The sequence below is a fragment of the Mesitornis unicolor genome, unplaced genomic scaffold, assembly GCF_000695765.1.
Source record: "Mesitornis unicolor isolate BGI_N332 unplaced genomic scaffold, ASM69576v1 scaffold9837, whole genome shotgun sequence".
Lineage (NCBI taxonomy): Eukaryota > Metazoa > Chordata > Aves > Mesitornithiformes > Mesitornithidae > Mesitornis > Mesitornis unicolor.
In genome coordinates this window covers 1-19,639 of record NW_010194333.1, presented here as the reverse complement: position 1 = coordinate 19,639, position 19,639 = coordinate 1, and the positions used below count along the sequence as shown (strand labels likewise).

The 19,639-nt window shown below is 43.2% G+C and overlaps 1 protein-coding gene across 1 annotated transcript; it reads right to left on the bottom strand.

Annotated features, from left to right (window-relative positions):
* Positions 1-1,068: 1,068 nt before the first annotated feature.
* Positions 1,069-19,633, bottom strand: RSPH9 (radial spoke head 9 homolog (Chlamydomonas)). The gene is made up of 5 exons (XM_010187754.1): positions 19,626-19,633; positions 19,202-19,364; positions 18,505-18,634; positions 17,810-17,956; positions 1,069-1,322 (listed from the first exon to the last, which is right to left on the bottom strand). Exons 2-5 carry the CDS (start codon positions 19,316-19,318, stop codon positions 1,162-1,164), a joined length of 555 nt encoding a protein of 184 aa, XP_010186056.1. The 5' UTR covers positions 19,319-19,364; positions 19,626-19,633; the 3' UTR covers positions 1,069-1,161.
* Between the last annotated feature and the right edge of the window lie 6 nt (positions 19,634-19,639).

Below are 19,639 nucleotides of genomic sequence, written 5' to 3'. Positions count from 1 at the left end.
CCTGAGAAGTGCTACTTATAGGCCTGATACAAAAGGCGCATTAAATTTATCAGGGTGATTATTGCTTTGGCTCCATTTATATCTTTTTATATTTATTTGGAGGCTACATACCAACTTATATATCTATACACCAGCTCAATACAGCTTTTTTATATACTGCTATGCCACTTAAACTTGTACTGCTTTCATCAGAACCATCACCATGGACAGGAACAAAGGGTTAAAGGATAAACCTGTAGTACCCAGGAAATGAAATTAGATTATAATGGTTCTTTTTAGCCTTACTTTTTGAAGTGGAAGCCCTACATTCAGCCTCTTGAGCTGGCCAGGATCTTTTTGCTTTGGGACACAGAGCCAAAACTTCATTAACTATACTAAGATAAAATCTCTGGCTGACCATCTCTTATTTTATGAAGCTTTCAAACCTACAGCCCTTCAGAAATGAAAATATTTTTATTTCTTCTCCTACATACATAAATTACTATGTTTTCTAGCCCAGGTAGCTCTGCTTAGTGAGCTTTACTCATGGAGAAGTCACTGGATTAAACTGTTGTCTTGAGATGAACCTGAACGAGCACATTTTGCAAATGATCAGGTGATTCCCGCAGTTATTTTTTTTACAGTTTAGTGCCATGAGCTGGAAAGAGCCCTCTAACTTTGGTGAAACCTAACATCTGAAAACCAAAACACTCTCCTCTCTTCAATATGCCTTTCTGGAGTTCAGGGTTTAGTAGAGATCCTTTACAGTATGCAGCAGCTTTCTACCCTGGCTCCAAGGCAGAAACTCTGTTATTCATGGGTGATAGCAGGCATTCATTCGTGTTGTCTCCAAATGAGTTTTTGTGTAAGCATGGTGCCTTTGTAATCAGACAGATGGCCTAGGTTTGATTTCTGACCTAGGGCTTTGCCTGTCATGGAAGAAAATGCCATTTGTTGCTATCTAAAGGATCTACAGTGACACATTACAAGGAATTAAATCTGCAGTTCAGGGGGGATTGCACACAGTGAAGTCCTAGGAAAAGAATCAGGGCAAGAGTCCAGGCACAAAAGAATCCTGCTCAAAGTGCAGAGGTTTCGCACATTTATTAGAACAAGCAGTAACCAAAAATCTCCTAAGTATAAAATCTAAATGTTCTCAACTCTTCATCCCAGACAGGAGAGTCACAGCATGAAGGGCAGATCTAAGTTCTTCTCACCAGTGCCAAAGTAGATGTAGCCGTATTGCTTGGTCATCGGGACATGGTAGAACGTCAGTCCTGGCCACAGCAGGCTTCGTAGCACCACCACAGTGCCTCCCTTCTCTAGCTGGACAGTCCAGGAGCCTGTGCAAGAACATGTGCTAATGAGTCACAGCAAGGGAGAAAGGAGCAAGCTCCCTAAACTGGGAGGATTGTGGTGGGTTCTGCCTGACCAGTTAACTCTGGTGCACGAGGCTGCACTGGAGTTTGTGACACCTGAAAAGAGGGAAGTCAGGGAAACCAGAAACCTTGATGCCCTTTCTTCTTTTATCAGTCCAGCATTACAGGCTGCCCTCATTTCCAGATGTCTGTGTCTAGTTTCACAGTAGCATATTCCCATGGCTATGATGGTAATGTCATATGCGTCACAGGAAAGGACCCCTGGAGCTCCAGACTTGTATACTTGATCCCTAAGAGAGGCTACAGCTATTCTTGGCTGCTTCTGAGTGGGCAGCAGTTACTCTAACAAGCTCTGCCACCTACTTGGTCTAGCTCATAGCTATAGAGAGCCAAGACTAGCTATAGCAATCCTGCATAGGTATGAAATCTCTTCTTAAAATAAACTTGTAGGAATAGTAGTGGGAAGAAGAAGGCGGCACTTTCCTCCTCCAGGGAAGACTGGTTTCCCTGATGCGGTGACTGGCAAAGAGGAAGAAGAGAAAGTGAAAAGCAGGATATTTCCTATCTCAGAGAAATTTACAGAAAAGGTTAATTCTCTTTAGTCTTTCTTGGATCCACCATTGAAGAGGATGTGTGTGGTAGGGGCAAAAGGATTAGTTTCCGCATACATTTTGCTTTGGCTCTGTAGAAGAGGTTCAGAGCCAGTGTGAAAATGCAATTTCTCCTGGATGCAAGGAGCTCTGAGCCACTGAGTATTTGTTTTACATCTGACACAACAGCCTGGGAACAACATCAGAGGGGAGGGGGCTGGAGCATCAGCTTGGATTCAGCACCAGAGGGCAAGGAGCTGCCAGGAGAAGAAAATACCAGTTTAGGCACCAAATCAGTAATGCCTGCAAGCAACAATGCAGGGAAGAAGGTTCCTGGTGAATCTCCATCTAAAAACAAAAGCAGCAGGCCGAAATAAAAGAAAATACAGTTGGAGCTGCCAGGCTTGTACTGGCCTAGAGTCAAGCGGTCAGCCTATTTGCACCCAAAGCCAAAATCTACCAATTCCAGTGTAAGCAGAAAGCCCATAATGCGTTGGGCCAGTTAGACGGTATTCATCCTTGTAGATAATTTTAGGCTCATCAATTTATGCTATGACTCATGCTTACTCATGTCATGGAGGGCTTCTGTGATTGCTGTCAGCTGCCGGTCCTCCCCCTCACACTAACTCCTGACTCTCGGCCAATTTTAGTCACATCCGACAAAGGGCTGAAGGGCTTTAATACTGCAGGTGCCTACAGCAGGTCTCCACAGGACATGGCCCAGGGGTTGGCTGCAGCTCCTGAAGCTATTTGTTTGGTCAGCCAGCAGCGGTGAGGAAGCACAGGCTGTTTGGCTTGCCTGGAAGCCAAAAGGGAGCAGCTCGCTGGGCAGTTGGTGCTTCCTAGCTTTCGACTCTTGCACACTTGCTCGCAGTACTTGAAGTCTCTTATGCAGTTCATGGCAAACTACAGCAGTTAAAGGCTTGAAGGAGGAGGGGAGTTGAGGGGAAACGTAAAAATGGTGGCTGCAGAATCAGAAAGGAACAAGACAGTTTAAAGCCCTGTAAAACCAGGTGTCCCAAATTGTTCTGCTCACCCCTTACCTATCTCTTCTCTTTGTATATCTGTACTTCTTCAAAAGTTTCTTTGACACCATTGTTTCTCCTGTCTCCTTCAGTCACAAGTTCCACAGGTTTGTTATACCATAATATGCACAACGTAAGTCCTGTGTCATCTTTGATCTTTTATCTTTCAAAGTACCCTCTTCAGTTGTCTGCAAACATGAACTGAATGAACAACTGCCTTCTGTGACAGTCACCAAACTTTCTGACAAACCGACTCTGGCTGCAGGACAGAAGTACAAAAGAGGCTTTCACAGTCTTTAAAGACTCCTGAGATTTCTACACTGGAGAGCTTACTTCTCACTCACTCAGGTCCATGTTTCCACTAAAGACAAGCAGCTGGAATTGTAGTAAAGCAAAGCACTACTTAAGATAAGGCAGGAACAGTATGGGTGTGTGCCATCTTTTCACCTTCATTTCCTCCTAGTGACATTCTCTGCATAGGTCCTAGTCAAAACATGAGCTACTGTCTTACAAGCAGTGGTTTCACATGCAGGACAACCCTAATCTCCCATGTAGTCTCTCCAGTGACTCTCATATGGACACAAACCGGACTGGACCTTCTTCATATCTGGAGTAAGAAGTACATAGTATGGTTTAGCCACCGGGATTACAAATTCCAACTGACTGACTGGGTCTCCAACAAAATCTGCATGTTCTTAAGAAACTTCACTACTTGGATAGCATGGAAACCCAGATGAAGAACACAAGTCAGATCATCCAGTGGCTGAAGCACTACAGCCATCTGCTGTCAAGGGACAAGCTTTCAAACAGTTTCTTGAACCTTGCCTCTACAAGTTCTCAGTATTTGCTAGTGGCAGTAGCTAGACTATGCATGGGGGTGTTGAGCAACTAGTGGCAAGCAAATGGGTCTGAATGTAATTGTGACAAATAACTTTTTCTGTTTCTTCATTGAACACTGAACTGACTGCTTTCAGAGCAGAGTTTTTGCAGCTAGAACTTGAAGAAATTATCTGCAAGCCCTTCAAATACTGCTGGTTCTTGCTGCAGCTTTACACATTGGTTTGCAGGGGGGGACTGTAAACTTTTGGAAGAGCTTCTCTGACAAAAAGATTGTGGAATGAGGAACTCTTATGGTCTTTGATTTAGGACCAGTCCTCTGAGAAGCAAGTCTGCCAAGAGGACTGTGCCTTGCCTTGCTAGGTGGTGAAAACCTTTAGAGACTATCTAGTTTGCTAATGCCTCCCAACATACTGGAAGCATCCAGCAGCCTGGGTACATGTGATAGCTTGTATATATATGTTGATGTACACAGATGAACCCTCTACTCCAAACTATTTACCAAGAACAAAAATAAGTGCCTGGAGCATGACAAGTGGGAAAGGTGAGAGGGAAAACAGGGATATTAATACTACAGGAAAGACATCTGGATTCAGATGTACTTTGTTGGACAAATTCACAGAGAAGGTAGAGTAAATCAGGTTCAACTTGATTAAATTCCCATACTTATGCTCTGGAGCAATAAGAGTACATGGATCCATGGTATCCTCAGAGCATTTAGCCAGTGTCACAGAGGCTTATCAATCTCTGTGAAGCATTCATCAGCAGTTAACTGTGCTGATCAAAGGAACTTCCCATGCAGCTTCACACCTGGCAGAAATGGGCAGATGTAATTGAAGACAGCTCCATTCGCTTTTATGCTGGACCTCTAAAGGCTGTGGTGTGCAGCTGCTTCATTTCCCTACCATCTGTCCAAGCTGCAAACTCTCAAAGGGCTCAAATTTGTAATTTAATAAATGTGAGACCTTTGGGGAATATTAAGTTGTTATACTTTCCAGCTCTTCTCTGATCCTTGATTCTGCATCTGGTTCTATGCAAATATGGATGATAGAGATGTGCTGATGCTGCATAAGTCTTCCTGTGAAATGAGGACCTGAACAAAACAAGCAGGTTACTTAAGGGCAATCTCAACTGGACCAACATAGGTTGATGACAGGAAAAAATTATTAAAAACTGCCTGAAACTAATTTCATTTTCACTCAGATCCTGTTTTCAGCCAGAATGATGATTAGTCATAGAGCTACTCTTTATTCTGCAGAGCCAAACAGCAGCAGCAGTGCCACCTTCCACCTTTTACTCATCAAATCACTGGGGACGTTTTTCGAACCCAGCTATCAAAGGTGATTTATTCAGTATACTTTTCCAGACTGAACCTTTGTGACACAGAAAACCCATTCAAAAACTGCAGTTCATACACAATGTTGGTGTCTGCTTTCTAAGAAGACACACAGAAGACATTACAATAAAGTTCTGGAACCTATCTGCTTATTTTGGTCCTTTCCTTTAAAGGAAGAATAATTAGAGCCCAGTATGTCTGTACTTATTTTTTTCCATACCTCAGCATGTTAGCAGCATTTGAGAAAATAGTCCAAAAAAACAAAATTAATATTTGAACTCATGAGACATGGACAAAGTTGTTCTTGAAAGATCCAAGACAATTGTATTTTCTTCAGTCACAGCTCAAATCTTACAATCATCTTCAAACAAGATGCTTTTTCAGGCCCACCTTTCTTGTAGGAGTTTGAAATAATGATGTCATAAACCATTCTAAAAGTATTTTAATCAGTAGCTAATGAACAGTATGAAATAATAACTTAAAATGAATATGCCTTCTTTCCTCCTTCAAGAGAAAGTATTAGAAAGGCATTTAATAATACAATATAAAAGGAGATCAGGAGATTTATGAAAATGAGATGCTGCTTTTATCTTCTTTTTTTTTAAACTTCCCTGCTTTTACAAATGGTTCTTGGGAGTAAAATCATTGCATAGGTGTAGGTCTGTATTACTGTAAAAATGCAGAAGCAGGATGCTGAGTTCAAATCCTTACTAAGAATATCCCATGGCTGTCCCTGTGCTCATCACTGCCCCTGTATCAGACAACGTCTTCTACCAGAGGCTGGGAAGCTCAGAGCATCAATCTGTAAGGTACACCACAACTCCTAGATAAAAGTTGTCAGGGAAAAAAAAAATCAAGATTATTCTGTGCATTGGAGGAAATACAAGGAGACTAGGAGACAGTAAATAAAAGCTGTCTTTCCTAGAGTTAAATACTGATTTTAACTTGCATCTGCATGTGAGCTGTAGCCTGTATTGTCCCTAAATCAGGCAGCAGAGTTAAATTCACCCATCATGCAAAGCTTGCTGAGGTAAAGGGAACTGGAGGTCATTGCTCTCACGCTAGAGATATCTCACAGTAACACTGCTTTGGTGAGGTTTCCATTCTTCAAATTACATTTTTTATTAAAGAGCAAGTTATTTCTTAAGCTGCACCCAGCAAACCTAAGGAAGCCAAGCACTGTCTGTGCTGAAACTATTGCCTGTTGCTGCTCCAGAAGGGAAGGGAGGGAGCTGCTGTGTGGGAGGAAAGAGCATGGGAAAAATATCTGCTGGACGAAGATCTGGAGCTTCCTATTCCCTCTTTGGATCAGGCTGCAGCCTCCACCCCTCCAAACACAGGCAGGAATTCTGAGGAGTTCCTTATATCTTTCCCAAACAAGAAAGTGCTTTGAAGATCCTGATGCTCACCCAGTGTTAAACCACTGCCTTTTTTATGGCCCTTCAACAGCTGCCAGGACACCAGGGCTGAATTTCAAAAGTCAACCTCCTTCTCAGCTTCTTCTTCCTTTCCAGTCACCAGCAGAAATCCCTGTCTCATCCCGCATGTCTGTCTCAGCTACGGACTGAATCCTGTAATTCACAGAGGCAATAGGGTGCGTGAGACATTTGCTTTTAAACAAAATCCTTTTAAGAGGGCTGTTTGCAGAAGAGCTTTCCTGTCATAACTGGTCCACTTTCAGTATGACCTCTCATAACATTGCTGCTTTGGAGGTGATTCAGCAATGCCTCATTTCAGTGCAAGCTTGAGAAGAAACAGCTTTAAGAGCTAGACAGCCTGATACAGAGGCTCCATGTCGCAAAAGCTTGTAGAGGGTCGTAAAAGTGACATTATCAATTCCTCTTCAAAGGAGGAAACAGCTCAAGGGAAAAGAAGCTATAGCATGGTTACACTTACCATTGACACAATATGCTGCCACAAGAGCAGGTTATAATACGTTTTGCTGCCATCAGTCCTTAGTGAGAGTGAAGCACCGAGTTATAGGATAAATATTAACACCCAGAGAGGGGCATCGTAGCTGTTTCCCTTTGCAAAAGCAGCCACTGCTTGGCTGTGTGACCCCAAGCACTTAGCTCTGACAAAGCTTCACTACATCCATGGGATTTAGTTTACATTTCCCTCCAACAGAAAACCCTACTCAGGGAAGAGCTTCCTACTTCTAATTTGCTGTCAGTAGAGAACAAAGACAAATTGCAAAGCAGAGCAGATGTAAAGAAAGGTCACTGTGATCTGGCTCTCAACAAATTTCACTACACAGACATTTCGCACACAGCCTATCAGCCATAAGAACACATCCAAACACTCTTCTGCGGGGCTCAAACTCCTTCGTGCCACTTACTGGCTGCAAACAAAATCTCTTTCATTTGCTTGACACACCACCTGCACCCCATATGTTAACACTGCTGTCAATATTTCCAATTCCCCATATAACTATTTAATAATAATTAAATAAAAACACAGACTGGTTGCAGGTTCAGTACTATTTTTAAAAGCCACCAGAGCCAGGAAAGCACAGCTTACAAACAGTCAGATGCTGCCAAGTGGCTCTTGCGTGGTCCTAATGCCTGCACGTCTTTGACACACAAATACAACCATGCCCAAACCGTAAAGTAAAATTATCTTACTTCAGAGGCTTTTTCTCTCCATTATCCTCTCCCACTGAGGATGACTGTGCAGCACAAATGATTGAGGCAGGCCTGGGCCTTTCGTCTACACACAAAGTACCTGTTTGCTTGCTGACAAGGAAGACTTGGGGATTGCAGTGTTGTCCCAGATGCACAATATTCAGGTGCATCTGCGTACTGGGTGAGATTCAGGCCCACACTTTGACATCCAACAACACTCTGCTTAATCCAGTTAAAGCAGTCTCTGCTCTCAAACCCTTATTCCCCCTCTCATCACTTCCGTCATAGAGAACACAAAAGTATTTATTTACTGCCCAGTAAACCAGGTAAGGGAAACAATATGGCTAAAAAATAGTCCAGCTAAATATAAAGTTATTTTTCCAGCTGGAATCTGGCTGCACAGCCAGCGATGCCAACACAAAAGAAGGGACAATACACAGACATAAATGAGCAGCAGAGGATGGGAAGGACTGAAAAAGCTAGCACAGAAGCAATACTCATCAAATTACAGCCTCCCTTATAGCCCAGTTATTTTGCCCTTTAGTCATAAACCCACATTAATTAGAATAGAGCTAGAATCCTTTTAACTTTTTTTTTCTTGGTTGTTAAGAAAAAGATGCCGACTTTGCACAGGCAACAGCCAGAACAAAGACTTGGAATGGGGGGCTGTGCACTAGAGGAAACAGCAAGACAGTATGCAATCAAAACTTATACGGAGTAGGAAAAACTAATTAAATCCCTGCTATTTGGATTCTGACAACTACAATACATATTGTTGTATCTTGGGTCTTCTGTAGTAAATTTAGAAATCTCTCAGAGTGGCAAAGCACCTTCCTTCTGAAGCACAGGCTTACACTGGATCCCGTCACAGTCCATATTTCTTGTTCAGCTGGTCGCTGTGGAAACGTTTTTGGAGCGTGCCAGGCGTCACGTAGCATCTACCTGGGGAGCCCCTGCATTAATCCGTCACCTTCGTGGACTTCCGTGAGCCCATTGGTTGGGAGGAAGAAAAAGAAGGAGTCTCTCGCCCCTCCCTGCTCTGAATGAAAGACGCTTCCTCTAAATCTTGCTACAGGATTTCAGGCTCAATTCAGCTTCTTTGGGGCTTTTGTCACGAAACAAATGTGATGTCTTTGAAAGAAAGATTAACAGTTTGATGAAAGGATGCAATGGACAGCTTTGTTCTAGCCTGCTTCCCCCTAGAGCTTTCGGTCACTGTCACTTTCTTACCCACAGGAGAATATCTGTCTGACTCTCAGAGGAGATTATGACCACCTTGTAAGATTTTGCCTCTCTTGATAACAAAGCGCTGGCCACTTTGAGGAGGTGATAATGATGAACAGGGGCTGGATTAGAGGCAAAGAACCTCACATTGATCTCTGAATTCTGAGAGAACACAAAGCAGTCGATGCTGGGATTCAAAATGCACCAAATACTTAGAGCACATCCAATTCACGCTCCTGCAGGAGGGGCAAGGCTACAAGCCCTGTCAATCCCCCAGTTGTACTTCTTACCTCATCATCAAGTTACCAAGACTAGTTAAAAGGGCTGAGAATGAGGAACAGATGGCACGGATTATAAACTGTCCATGTTTTCATACTAAGCTAGATATGAATTCTGGTGCAAATTACCTGAAGAATTTACCAGTTTATGAGAAGACTGTGACACTGTGCATATCCACACAGCACAGTGCAGCTTTGTTGATACTCAAGCTAATTTTGAACACTAAAGATGGCTAAGCATCTCCCAGTGCCTGGGACAGCCTAGCTATCTCTGCACAGCACAACTGCTGTGCAAATATACCCACAGATCAACTGTCCCTTGTCCTTTTCCCTCTACACACAGCCACACACTCCCTCAGCATGAAGGATTTCAATCCATATGATATTTGTGTACATTAAAACAAGGCAACACCCATTGACTTCCTCCCCGCATAAGTTTTATGGCCAAAGGAGCAGCAAGCTATTGGCAGGGCTGGCACCAATGCCAACTGCTGCACAGACAGGAACTGCCACTCCTAACATGGAGCCCTTTCAGAAACAGATCACTCCTAGCAAAAGCTGACCTTGTTCTGACTTCAGTGACACACAGACCGCCCTAGGCTTTCCCCTGCAAGTAATTTTTCATCATTCCCTAGAGAAAGGGTTAGGCCAAGGCTGACTGATGTGGTGATAAAACTACAACTTCTGGTTCTAAGAGGCTTTAGCAGCATTTCCCATCAGTTCAGCAAGAAGTTCATCTCCTTTTCATGTCCAGTGAACCAGGAGTTGAAATGGAGACAGGGTGGGCAGTGATTTATTTTACTGAAGAGGAAAAAAACTTTAAATACAATCCCTGGAAAGCTGTTACAAAGACTTTGCTTCTGTCCTCATTCTTTCACTGCAACAGTCAGGAGGGCGGAAAACTCCACCGCAGCTCTCAGTTGATAGGCAGTGCTGCTCCAGTATAAACTCATCCAAGGCCTCCGATTATGTGACCCCTGATGTGATACAGACCTAGGACCCAAAAGTAGTGAATGTACTGCTTTATTACCCATAGACACAAGCCCAAGGAAAACAGACTCCTTTCCAGAAAACAAGGCAGACCATGAACAGCCAGTCAAAAGTTTTAATAGTGGCTGGCTCTGGAGTCCTCCTGCTGTGCTGCCATGTGAGAAGTTCCAGTCCAATCTTGAACTCCTGGACTGGCTGTGCCCCAGCTTGTAGGAGAGACATCTTGTATTGCTCTCAGGCAGCTCTCTTGGGTCACTGCAGGAGTGGCCTTAACAGCCTCTAAAGGCCCCCCAGTCCACATATAACCAGCAAAAAGGAAGCATCTCTACTTTTGAAGAATGTAGGAGACAACGCTTATGTATTTTTGTATGTCCATTGCAAGCCTGTGATTGCTAAGGATGCTAAGGAAGCTACTGAAAAGCACAGTCACCATTCCAGAAATTGCCTGTTTGGAAGGGACAGAGTCCCTTCTCCATACCTACAGCTCAGGAGGTCTGTATACAACACACAGTCTGGGAACTCAGGCCATACCTTCTCCTCATTTGATGCTGCTCTTGGTGCTTTTCTTTCTCATTTTACTTTTCTGTGATTTCCTTTCCTGTGCTCAGCACGGACAATACTGGCAGCATAGTGCACCCTGCTGGAAGGTAGCAGATATGGCCATCCTAGAATTATTTCTTGGGAATGGCTGACTTCAGTTTTAACAGAGACATTCAGGTACCAGTGCTTTAACTAATAACCCACTGAGTCAACTATTCGGTTCCCACATCTGCAAGCCGACTGTTCTGATGCACACTAATCTGTTTTACTCCTTCTGTACCACTGTGTTGTAAAGCTTGTTCATCAAAACCATTTATATAGGTGTCAGGTAACTCCACGAGATACTATAGCTCAGTTTCATACATTCACCGAGCCTAAGGATCACCTCTTCTAACCAGAAATGAGGATAGCTGTGAGCCACATTAGGTATTTTGGTCTACATTTTGTCAACTTCTTTTTATCCTTGCTAAGATGAAGCACTGCCCCCTCATTCATTACGGGACTTTTAGTTTGGATTTCAGTGAGACAGCTTAAAAAGCCTTGTCCCTGTGTGGCTATTGGCAGGCTAAGAAGTAAAGTGCTCTTGCTCTCAGCTTTCACAGAGCTGGGGAGGTGCTGCTTATTGTTAAGCAATGAAAGAGGAGGGCTCAGGTCACATCTGTGAAATGTTAGTGGAGAAGGGAGGCTGGGTGAAAGTAGGTGGCCAGCACAGCATAGCACTTTGCTGGATTTTGCAGGCCACTGGGGAGATAGGCAGCCATTTGTCTTAGAGCTCTGATAACGGACCAGCTTGCTCTCTGCTGGCTAGCTGGGTTGTAAATACCTCTGCAGACACAGACTCCTCAAATGGATGGAGACAGGGGCCAATATGGGATTAATCACCTGGAGGGGGGGCTCAAAAGGGAGTTAATTAGCTGTGTTAATGTGCATGAAGATAAAGCAGGTTTGTGTCTCCTGGACCTCTTCCTCCCAGCACCTGGGGCTTTTGGGGCAGCCAAGATGGGGCTACCAAAATGGCCCTTGAGAGTGGCCAAAGGAAACTATCTCCCACTTAGAAATGCAACCTCTCAATCTTCAAGGGCCCATTAAGCACTAGCTTTTGCTAAACCAATAAAGAGCGTGCTAATGAAGCTCAGAAGCAGGAGGTTAGAGTTCTAACCCAGGCTACTGTTCAGCAAGCTTACAGAAAGGCTAGTGCCCAACATATTCAGCCAAGGAAGTAGTCACAAATCCCTTTGTCTTTAATGCTGTGTAAGGAATGCTCCCAAAACACTCCACGTTTGGATGAAGAAATAAGAGCTACAGACTGAGTGACTGTCACCTCCTCCACAGTCAAAATGGTAAAGGAGCTGAAATTATCTGTCTAGGCACTTCTCCCTTTCTCTAGCTAAATACTGAAACATCAAGTGGACAACACTCACCATGATCCACCTTGCCACTGTAGACCTATATAAAATGATGCTATAAAATCTCTCCCAGCATTAGAGTCAGCAACTACACCTGAGGGGTCTTGGCTCCTCAGTTCACCTGCCACAATGTGCAGTGATAAGTCAGGAATCTCCTCAGTCCTCTTTTGAGGCCTCATGCATCATAGTTCAAAAAGCAAAGCCGGCTGTACCGAGAGTCCCGCACTTAGAGTCACTGTCTCAGGAACCCATTGTCACTTCTGTGTTCATGTCACTGCCAATGAAGAAGCCAGAGCTAAATATCACCCTCCATGCTCTCGTCAAGTTTACAGCCAGGTGTACCAGGAAATCATCTGTTCTGGACTCCTGCGTTCCACTGCCCGTTAAATTGAACTCACTGTCTGGGACTAGCAACTTGTATTTACATTTGGCTAAAACACAGTCCCCAGGAAGACAACCAGCATGATGCTAGGATACCAAGAGACAAACTCATCCATTGCCCTTGCTAGCTGAAAATAATTTCTCTGTTAAAAATCTATACTTGTTTTTTTATTTTATTTTTTTCTGGCTATAATTTTTAGCTGGTGGTTCCTGTTATGCCTTTCTCTGCTATACTAAATAGACCTTCAGTACCCAATACTTAAACTCCATGGCGTATTTACACAGTGTAACACAGTCATTCTCATGTTCTTTTCTGTAAGATAAACAGATTGAATTGTTTATGTCTCTCACCAGGTCTTGAATCATTTTGCGGCTCTTTTCTGCAACTCTCCAGTTTTGCAATGAGCAGTAATCCAGTTCTGATTCCACTAAAACTATATGCAAAATTAAAGTCACCTCCCTGTTCCTATTTGCTACACCCTTGTTTATACATCTACAGACCAAAGTAGCCTTTTAAGTCTCAGGATCAGACTGGGAGCTGATGTTCAGTGCGTGATGCCTGGATTTCCTTTCAGAGCCACAACTTCCAGAATACAAGTCTGGCTTCCAGTCTCTGCTCTTAGATACAGTATTTTGCAGGTAGCTACATCAAAATGTACTTTATTTAAGCAAGCTGAGTTTGCCATATCTCTGTAGCCATCTTGCCCTTGTCTCTCCACCACTCTTTACTTCTAAATCATTTATAAATAAGCTGAAGAATATCAGTACTGGCACTGGTCCCAGCTGGAGCCCCTTCTGACCTCTTCCAGAAATATGATTCAGAAATCACTGAATGGGTGTAACTACTAATCAAGATCAGTTTAGGGGAATATTTCTGCAGTGCTTGGATTTATTAAAGGTTAGCATCGTTAAGTATGCCACAAGTCTTCTGAGGTAATTATTTCAGGAATAACTTATCTGGCTCTGCCATTTTCATTTTCTGATGAACAGAAAAGGTTGCCTAACTCTACCATGCCTTAGCAAATAGTCTGAAAACTGCCTGAAACAGTATTTTAATGTCTTCATTTGATGTGAATTCATATTCTTTCCAAAAACAAATTAGAAAAAAAATATTGAGCATTTCTACCCTTCCACATTCTTATCAGCCTTTTTACCATCACCATTCAGTGACAGTTTCCAGTAAGCTCACTGCACTTTCTTTTCCTCTCAGTATACTTGAAAAAATACTCCTGACAGTTGTAATGGATTACTCCAGGTTATCCTGGCTTCCTCTGTCATTTTCTACTTATTATCAGCTCCAATTTATATCAATCATTAATTGTTCCCAACTTTCTGCATTTCCTTTTACTATTTTTTTGGGTGGGAGAGATCTATTTGGTTTGTTTTTTTTAAAATTTTAATTCCTACTTTTACTTCACCAGTGAACTGTGGTAGGCTTTCAGCCAAAAGCAGCTATTTTTTGACTGGGAGACACAAACCCTTCTCATAGAAATTCTATTTCCACTCATATCTTTTCCTATCTATGTTTTTCTTTTCCTTTGCCTCTGACAGACCTCCCCTCCTGCATCAGTTCTTAAAAGTGCTCTGTTGGTGTCCCTAATCTCCATATCAAAGTGATCTGAATCAGTAATCTGTAACAAACCATCAGAGACAAGTTATTGCTTTTCTGAACTGCAGTTGGAAAATGCCAAAGAACTGAATTCTCCATCCCCTATTTTGCTTCCTCCCAAGCTTTCCATTCCACACTAGTACCTTAGACTTTTTCCCATCCCCTTCCTTTATCCTTGCAGAATGTAGCATTGCCTGGCAATGGTCACAGTAAAATCATCCCTCCCCCTCCGTTTTCACTTTCCTCATCATGCCAATGCCTGAAAAGTGATTACTATTTCATATCTACACAACATGAGGCCATGAAGTGAAAGTGCTGTAGGCACGCCAGGAATTATTGCTATTTGCTTTGCCATTCCATTATTTACAAGCTCATGTAAAACTGCCACAACTCCAGTTCCTGAAATGCTACTGCCCAGGGTGCCAAACTCCATGCAGCAGAAAGGACCAGGCTGGCAGTCTGCCAGCAGCTGAAAGGCTACATCTAATTGTGCATAAAGTTGAGCAGATTGTCTGCTTAGACTAGAGCAAACAAGCTTATCTTTAATGCAGACATATGGCCAGCAGAACCTACAGATCCCAGCATGCAATGTTCTGGCCAGCTGGCCATTTGGATCAGAATGAAGCATTACGTGATCTGATAGCGTGGTGACAGAAGATCAGTATCGCAACCCCTCCATGTTCAAAAATCATGAGTCAGGCCACTCAAATTCATTAGTTTGGTTCAGAGATCTGGAGATGTTAAAGGAGATAAACTGATTGAATCTGCTTTTGAGACATGGTTCATGTTCTCCCACTTTTCTACATAATCATTTTAAAAAATAATTGTTTTAATAAAAGCGAAGCCACACAGTCACTCGCCTCTGGGAGCTGAGACACTAAGAAAAGACACAGACTCACGGTATGGTTGGGGGGAGGAGCACCAACATATTCTGAACTCTTAAAATGCACAGATAACCCAACAGATAGACACAGACAGAATCTGGAACCTGCAGTCACCATAGATATCACTGGTAAAGATAAGAGCAGCAGACAGTTTTGTTACAAAACTCCAGGTTTTCCAATCCTGCAATAAACTCTGCTTTTACCATTGTTTCCTTTATTCAACCTGGTTTTAACTTCCTTTCTTCCCACCTCTCAGCTGTCATATAAAATCTTCTCTCTGCCTCCAGCTTTCCATTCTGCAAGACACCTCTGCTCTCTCCTGTAATGACACACCATACATTTTTTGACAGTTACCCCCCTGACAACCATCACAGATGCTCAGTCTCCAATTAATAAAGAAAACTATTCTAACAGAGTTGTTACTTTTAGACAGGTTAAAAATCAGTCCTTAATCACTGTCTTGTTCTTTAGCTCTTTAAGATGCTTGAGGAATTCTAGCCAATGCAGGCTAGAAGCATCACTCAGATGTCGCATCTGCTCTGGGTCAGGACCAGCATGCACTGGCAGAGTTGAAGGAAGGCAAACCAAGAACCAGAGTTTCAGTGCCTTGCAACCTGGAGTGAGTGACTTTGGCAGAGCCATGCTGCTAAAAATCAGCAGAAATCCTGTGTCTGCCCTCTGTTCTTTTTTTCACTCCACATTTTCACAAGCAACTAGTACTTTAGGCAACCTGAATGCTTGTTAAAGGGTGGTGGGTTGATCTTTCTTTAATGTTCAAGCTCCTATCTACGTGTGACAGAGTGCAATTAGAGAGGCGACATGTCTTGCTGATCCTGTAACCAGTTCCTGTCTTACTTCCTTTACCTGACAAGCTTATTCTATCAATCCCCAGGTTCAGTCCAAAACAGCAGGACAATACAGCCAGAGCTGCACAGACAACATGATGAATCTTCTCTTTCATTAAGAAGCATCCAGCTGCACTTGAGCACAGGTAGTCTTAGAAAAGTAACTTTTATTGAGGGGACTGAGATCTGCACCAACAGGAGCAGCTTCCCGGGAAGGGGGCAAAGGTTCATGCTTTCACAAAACTCAGGTTGCTACAGGAAGACAAACGTGACAGTGGCACAGCTGAGCCCCACTTTCTATCGGCCACCGAGTAAAATACAGCTACAAGCCAAATCTGATTTAAAGACTTCTACAAAACTGCCATGTTCATGTCTAACACACAGGATGACCTGTCAGTTGCTGGTCCATTGACCTAGATGAGAAACACTGCAGTATGAGATCTGTAATCTTTCAAAGGTGCCATTCTCCATCACAGCTGAAGATGGCTAAAATCAGCTCTGTCATGCAAATTAGCCTTCAGGCTCTTGGCCTTTGGAGCCTGTTTTCTAGTGGAAACACAGAAAGCATGGCAGATTTATGACCTGCTGCAGTGACTCTGTGGTTTCAGGCCTCACAAAATTAAAAAGTCTCCCTACCACAAACCCTAGAAATAAAAAAGGGAAAAAATGCAAACAGTAGCAATGACTGAACAACCATACAAAACTGCAGCTAAAATTTTCTTAGGGGATACCTAGGACCTAACCCCCCTTGCAATGCTCCTTTGTGAGTCAAAAGGGCCAACTCAATGAGCCAGTGTATGTAAAAATGTGCAGTCTCTCCAGACTATACCTCTGGAAAATGCAGCAAGGACATTAACAATAACATTAAGTTGAACAATGGTTTAGATTTTAGTGCTGTTTATGATCTGAACAGTCAAAAATGTTCAGAATTCAAGAAGAAGCTTGCTAGGTTCATTCTTTTTTGCCAAAGTAAAGATTGGGAGATATATATATATTTATATATATTTACACCTGAAAAGCTATTTACAGCACTGGCAATTCACTGTCCTTCCAGCCAATTCCATCTGGCACAGGACAGATGCTACTACATGCTACTCCAGGATAGGAATAAAATAGTAAACCTAGGTTCTGATTGTGTCTCAAGAATCTTTCTAGACATCAGGATGTGGCAACACTTGGCCCAATCCAAAAAATGCAGCAAATCATCAAAGAAAGCAGTTAGAAATAAGTAACAAGTCATTCTCATCTCTTTAGAGAAATATCCTGTCAGAGGAATCCCTGAAAGAGGCTTTAACTGCTTTTAGAAGTTGTTCAGCAGAACAGTAGAGATGTGAACTAAAGATACATTACAGTATGCATATCTTCCTTTCTCCTTCCACGGTGTGTAATCCTGCTAGAGCACAGATTATTCCACACTACAGCATTTCTAACACAGTTTATCAATGGAAAGTTTGAATTCAGCCTCTCAGAGATATCAGCTTAGTGTTAATGAGAGCCCATTTAGATAAAGAAGAGCAGTACTGGGTGGGACAAGAGGTGTGAAATACTTCAGACCACATAAATTCCCTCTATCACTGGTGGGGTTATCTCTCCCAGTAGGGACACCAGCTGTCACAGGCTTTACGGGAGTCAGGAGCGAATATGGCACTCAGGTCATATAGAGAGGGTAACTAGGCAGGGTCAGAAGTCCTGTTGTGAGGCTGTGATAGCCCTGGTACACTCAAATCTTACCATTCATAATAGTTTAAAAAAAAAAAATTCACAGGAGCTTCTCCCAAGCATACCAACTCCACAGTAACCCACAGTTTGTCACCTTGGTGCTTCCCAGGCTACTTCAACTGCCTTTTCTCTACTACATCTCTTGATGCTGCTACCTTTTTACCTTGTGGGATATCATGCTCCAGAGAGTCTAGAAAGTCAGTAGACGGGTCCAGGTCAGCCTTTTCCAGCAGGGTTTTATTCTTCAGGTTAACAGGCTCAGTAAAATGGAAATAGGAACTTAACTTTTTTGCCTCCGTCAAAGAAAGACCTGCAAACAGCCATTGATGACCATTAATACAGTGAGCAGGACTAAAATACATTATACCATCAAATGTTTAACACCCACAGCACAGGACAGAACCACTATTTTTCTCCAACAGACTCTACAGAAGACCAAATACTTACCAGAAATGGGTGGCAGTACTCCCTGGTGCTGTGCATTAAAGCCCATGCTGACTGCAGCCCCAGATAAGCAATGGGCATGAGTTGAGATCAACTCTCTGTGCCCATTTGGTTACATCCTGTCTCTAGATGGAAAATTCACTGCAGCTATAATTGCTAAACACTGCCATAAACTATACACAGACAAATGAAACTACAGGTTTAATGACTCAGAGCCATTACTGACTCTTCTCCCACCTTCCAGAGTTGAATCATGCACCTGACTATTAGTGGCACTGGATTCTCTCCTCCCTCTTCATTTTACCCAAGGAAAAAATAAACCTGAATTCAAAACATCAGCTAGAGAAAGTCATGTTAATTTATAGCCTTTATGATCAAAGTGCAGTTGATCCTGATAAAGACAGGGAGATTTACCTTCGAAGTTTCTGTTTTCATGCACAGACCCAAGAGGAGTCTTCACAAATGCGCCCCGGGGGATGATACCAACTGCTCTGTCTATCTGTTCTATCGTAGCTACGAGGCGGGCCTCCTCCTTCATCATGGACTTTAAAGAAAAAAATAGGCAAATTTTAAAGGCAGGACTTTCCTTGTTGTCATGTCTGAAAATAAACTTGAGGTGACAACAGAAACCACAACAGACTCATCAGCTTGGAACCCAATGGCACTAAGAGAAGGACCACAAATTGAACATTCTTCTCATAAGATGCAGAAGCAGTCTAGATTCACCAGAGAATTAACTGTCCCTCCCTTCATCCATCCTTTCCTCCCTCTCAATTAAGCTACTTATGACTTGTCTATTCAGTTATAAAGAATGGAACCTGCAGTTCCCCTGTAAAGCTTCAGACATTGCAGTGAGGATCTGCACCAATTGTGTATAATAAAACATAAAGAGTATTTCTGAGCTGTGTATGGAGTGCACAGGAGTAAATGAAGTAAGAGTTCAATCAAGAAGCTGTTGCTACGTAGTGACAGCAAAGAGGAAATTGTTTTTATTCTACCTGAGCACAGGTAGAGGAGGAGGAGTCAAACAAGGAGGAGGAGCCACCACCAGTCCAAGTGCAATGGGTACAACTGTAATGAAAAGAGTTGGGAAGTGTTTCTCTGTATTTACCTCCTTACCATCTTCAAGCAGTTTTTCAGCAGCTTCGGAATTTATCTCAGTGTACTCGTAGTCAAAAGAAGGGTCCCCCTGGAAACGGCCCTTCAGCTGCTCAGCCTGGGTGACCATCTCCTTGGTCACTGGTGGCAGGAGGTTCCATTCCACGCAGTTCAAGCTGCCATCAACAAGCACGACACAGGCCCCAGCCCGTTGAAGCACAGGGCTCGATGCAGCCTTGCTGGACCCCTCAGGGCACAACAAGGCTCCTTTCAGGGGAGCTGGGCAGCCCAACCCCTGGCTCCCCAAATCCCTATCTTCTCCCACCCAGCCCCTAAACTGCCCTCCCGAGACCGTTTAAGCCTCCCCGCTTCCAGCTCCCCAGGGAGGTGGCCGTCCCCGCGCGTAGCGGCAATGAGGCCCGGCCCGACCTCCGCACCTGTAGAGGCGGCT